The 4,574-nt window shown below is 60.1% G+C and overlaps 1 protein-coding gene across 2 annotated transcripts in view; it reads left to right on the top strand.

The window, feature by feature from the left end:
• EPHA2 (EPH receptor A2) overlaps positions 1-4,574 on the top strand; it is a 15,067-nt gene that overhangs the window by 1,736 nt on the left and 8,757 nt on the right. For both annotated transcript variants that reach the window (XM_014951890.1, XM_014951891.1), the window contains exons 3-10: positions 2,032-2,187; positions 2,584-2,916; positions 3,031-3,155; positions 3,579-3,738; positions 3,828-3,927; positions 4,041-4,096; positions 4,178-4,303; positions 4,392-4,574. In XM_014951890.1, coding sequence (XP_014807376.1) covers positions 2,032-2,187; positions 2,584-2,916; positions 3,031-3,155; positions 3,579-3,738; positions 3,828-3,927; positions 4,041-4,096; positions 4,178-4,303; positions 4,392-4,574 — 1,239 coding nt within the window. The remainder of the gene's footprint in view (positions 1-2,031; positions 2,188-2,583; positions 2,917-3,030; positions 3,156-3,578; positions 3,739-3,827; positions 3,928-4,040; positions 4,097-4,177; positions 4,304-4,391) is intronic.

Genomic DNA, 4,574 nt, shown 5'->3' with positions numbered 1-4,574 from the left:
GTGCATGCCAGGGGGGGTGTAGGAAAATGAGGTGTTAGGCCTAAAATTCCCCATCCTGGTTCCTCAACCTCAAGCATCCCTAGTGCAGCAAGTGTGAGGGGGCTCAGAGGGGTGGGCTGCGGGGTGTCCCCAGTAATAACAGACACTGGAAAATAAGGGGAAATACCCTAAAATCTCCACTTTGGGTCGGAGGAATGAGGTGGCAGCACCAAATCCACCCCGTCCTGGATCCCTACCTGCAAGCGTCACTAGTGCAGCGAGTGCGAGGGGGCTCAGAGGGGTGGGATGGTGTGGGCTGGGGTGGGGTGGGCTGGGGGGTGTCCCCAATAAAAACTGGAAAATAAACTGGAAAATAAGGGGAAACACCCTAAAATCTCCACTTTTGGGTCGGAGGAATGAGGTGGCAGCACCAAATCCACCCCGTCCTGGATCCTTACCTGCAAGTGTCACTAGTGCAGTGAGTGCGAGGGGGCTCAGAGGGGTGGGGTGGGCTGGGGGGTGTCCCCAGTAATAATAGACACTGCAAAATAAAGGGAAACACCCTAAAATCCCCACTCTGGGTCAGGACAATGCAGCAGCAGCCACAACCCCCCCATCCTGTGTCCTCACCCCCTGAGCGTCACTAGTGCAGTGAGTGTGACAGGGCTCAGAGGGGGGGTCCCCAGTAGGAAGAGAAGCTGCAAAATAAGGAGAAATACCCTAAAATCCCCACTCTGGGTCAGGGAAATGCAGCAGCAACCCCAACCCCCCCCATCCTGGATCCTCACCCCTTGAGCATCACTAGTGCAGTGAGTGCGACAGGGCTCAGAGGGGTGGGCTGGGCTGGGGGGTGTCCCCAGTAGTAATAGACACTGCAAAATAAGGGGAAATACCCTAAAATCTCCACTTTGGGTTGGAGGAATGAGGTGGCAGCACCAAATCCACCCCGTCCTGGATCCCTACCTGCAAGCATCACTAGTGCAGCGAGTGCGACGGGGCTCAGAGGGGTGGGGTGGGCTGAGGGGGTGTCCCCAGTAATAATAGGCACTGGAAAATAAGGTGAAATACCCTAAAATCCCCACTCTGGGTCAGGGAAATGAAGCAGCAGCCACAGCCCCCCCATCCTGGGTCCTCACCCCCTGAGTATCACTGGTGCAGCGAGTGCGACAGGGCTCAGAGGGGTGGGCTGGGGGGGTCCCCAGTAAGAAGAGAAGCTGCAAAATAAGGGGAAATACCCTAAAATCCCCACTTTGGGTCAGGACAATGCAGCAGCAACCCCAACCCCCCCCATCCTGGATCCTCACCCCCTGAGCGTCACTAGTGCAGTGAGTGTGACAGGGCTCAGCCAGGAAAGGGAGGGGGGGCTGGATCCCTTCTTACTGGGGAGGGGGTCCCCAGTAAGAAGGGAAGCTGCAAAATAAGGGGAAATACCCTAAAATCCCCACTCTGGGCATTCTGGGGTGTGGAGAAATGAGGTGTTAGCCCTGAACCCCCCTGCCCCGGATCTTCACCCCTGAACACCACTAGTGCAGTGAGTGTGACGGGGCTCAGCTGGGAGAAGAGTGGGCTGGGGGGGGTGGGGGTGTGTCCCAGTAATAATAGACACTGCAAAATAAGGTGAAATACCCTAAAACCCCCACTCTGGGCATTTTGGGGTGCAGAGAAATGAGGCCTTATCCCTGAAACCCCCTGCCCTGGATGCTCACCCTTGAGCATCATTAGTGCAGCGAGCGTGACAGGACTCGGGGGGGGGGATAATAAAGAAGCTGCAAAATAAGGTTAAAGGAGTCTCCCCCTTGAGCGTCATTAGTGCCGCGGGCGTGACAGGACCCGGGGGGGGGGGGGATAATAAAGAAGCTGCAAAATAAGGTTAAATACCCTAAAATCCTCACTCTGGGTGCTTGAGGAGGGAGCTGGGGATGGAATTTGATGCCCCCTCGTCCCCCCCCAAACCCGCCTGGGTGAGGATGCTGTGGATGGGGACGGGGGATTTGGGGTCTCACTGATGTCATTGTTTCGTGTGTGTCTCATGTGTGTGTCCCCCCCCCCCAGCTTGTCCCCCCGGTTCCTTCAAGGCCACCGTGTCCCTGGGGGGCTGCCAGCCCTGCCCACCCCACACCCTGCCCTCTCCTGCCGCCGCCGCCGCCTGCCCCTGCCAGGACGGCTTCTTCCGCGCCCCCGACGACCCCCCCGGAGACCCCTGCACCCGTAAGTGACATTTTTTGGGAGGGAAACTGAGGCACAGCACGGCCATCTCCCCCCCCCCATCCAGGGGGGTGGGGGGGGGGGATCTGGGGTCTCACTGATGTCACTGTGTGTCTCTCATGTGTGTGTGTCCCCCCCCCAGCTTGTCCCCCCGGTTCCTTCAAGGCCACCGTGTCCCTGGGGGGCTGCCAGCCCTGCCCACCCCACACCCTGCCCTCTCCTGCCGCCGCCGCCGCCTGCCCCTGCCAGGACGGCTTCTTCCGCGCCCCCGACGACCCCCCCGGAGACCCCTGCACCCGTAAGTGACATTTTTTGGGAGGGAAACTGAGGCACAGCACGGCCATCTCCCCCCCCCCATCCAGCCCTGACCCTCCCTCTCTGCTCTCTGCCCTTCCCCAGGTCCTCCCTCGCCCCCCCAAAGTGTCACGGCCGTGGGGTTGGGGGCCACGGTGCAACTACGTTGGTCCCCCCCCGCCGACCCCGGTGGCCGTGGGGATGTCACCTACAGCATCTCCTGCGAGCAGTGCTGGCCCGAGAGCGGGGAGTGCCGGCCCTGCGACAGGGCCCTCCGCTATTCCCAGCCCCCCCGGGGGTTGACGGGGACGGGGGTGACCGTCACCGACCTGGAGCCACACGTCAACTACACCTTCACCGTTGAAGCCCGCAACGGGGTGTCACCCTACAGCCACCACCGCAGCGTGGCCACCGCCACCATCAGCGTCAACCAGACGGGTAAGGAGGCACCAATGTCTCCCCACGTCTTCTCTCCACCGTGGGGATACCCCTCCATGATGTCCCTGTTCCCCCATGGGGACACCTCTGTTGACATCCCTGTCCCCATGGCAGAGCCACCCCGGGTGACATCAGTGAGCCTGGATGGACGGACGGCCACCAGCTTGGTCCTCTCCTGGACGGTGCCACTGCGGCAGCAGAGTCGGGTCTGGAAGTACGAGGTCACCTACAGCAAGAAGGTCCGTCCCATGTCACAGCTTCAGCCCACCACCTCCATCCATGTCACCTCCACCTGTGTTACCCCCCTCCGACCTGTGTCACCTCCACCTACATCACCCTTCCATCCTTGTTGCCTCCATCCATGCCACCTCCATCTTTGCCCCCGTGTCACCCCTCCATCCGTGTCACCCCTCCATCCGTGTCACCCCTCCATCCGTGTCATCTCCATCCGTGTCACCTCCATCCTTGCCCCTGTGTCACCCCTCCATCTGTGCCACCTCCATCATTGTCCCCATCCATGTCATACCCCCATCCACATCACCTCCATCCTTGCCCCCACCCATGTCACCCCTCCACCCATGTCACCTCCATCCATGTCACCCCTCCACCCGTGTCACCTCCATCTGTGTCACCTCCATCCTTGCCCCCACCCGTGTCCCCAGGTGGATGAGAACAGCTACTCGGTCCTGCGCTGTGAGGGCACCTCCGTCACCATCCCCAAGTTGTCCCCTGCCACCGCCTACGTGGTGCGGGTCCAGGCGCTCACCCAGGACGGCCATGGCACCTACAGCCCCCAGCACGAGTTTGAGACCCTGCCTGAAGGTGAGGACCAAGGAGGGGGCAGAATTTTGGGGTGAGGGGTCTAGGAGGTGCATGGTCACCCCAGAATACCCCCCAAATTGTCCCTGCAGGTGCCGAGGCCATGGCATCTGCCGCTGTCATCAGTGGCTCTGTTGCTGGTGTCATCTTCGTCATCGTCCTCTTGGCTGCTCTCCTCTACTTTCTCCGACGGTAAGGAGATAAAAAAACAAGCACACCCCCTCAAAAATACCCAGAATACCATTTTCCATCACCAAAGATGGGTGAGAGGTGATTTCTGGGGACAAACCACTGCTTTTCCACAGGAGGAGGAGGTCACGGCCGCGCCAGTCTGTGGAGGACGTCTACTTCTCCAAGTCAGGTGAGGAACAGGATGGTGGGATCACGGGGATGGGTGGGGGGTGACATGGATGCTGACCCCCCCACCCCCGATACCCCACAGACCAGCTGAAGCCCCTCAAGACCTACGTTGACCCTCACACCTACGAAGACCCCAACCAAGCCATGCTCAAGTTCACCACCGAGATCCCTCCATCCTCCATCACCCGCCAGAAGGTCATCGGTGCCGGTAGGTCATCAGGTGGCTTTGCCTCCCCAAAGACACCCCAAAATTGGACCAGGGTGGGGGTTAAATGTCCCCCCCTTTCTCCGAGCAGGTGAATTTGGGGAGGTCTACAAGGGCACCCTGAAGCATGGGAAGAAGGAGGTGCCGGTGGCCATCAAGACCTTGAAGTCAGGCTACACGGAGAAGCAGCGGGTGGACTTCTTGAGCGAAGCCACCATCATGGGCCAGTTCTGCCACCACAACATCATCCGCCTGGAAGGGGTCGTCTCCAAGT

This window comes from Calidris pugnax, unplaced genomic scaffold (assembly GCF_001431845.1).
Source record: "Calidris pugnax isolate Ruff unplaced genomic scaffold, ASM143184v1 scaffold205, whole genome shotgun sequence".
NCBI classification, from domain to species: domain Eukaryota; kingdom Metazoa; phylum Chordata; class Aves; order Charadriiformes; family Scolopacidae; genus Calidris; species Calidris pugnax.
The sequence above is the reverse complement of the archived record's forward strand: the minus strand, read 5'-3'. Positions and strand labels throughout refer to the sequence as shown.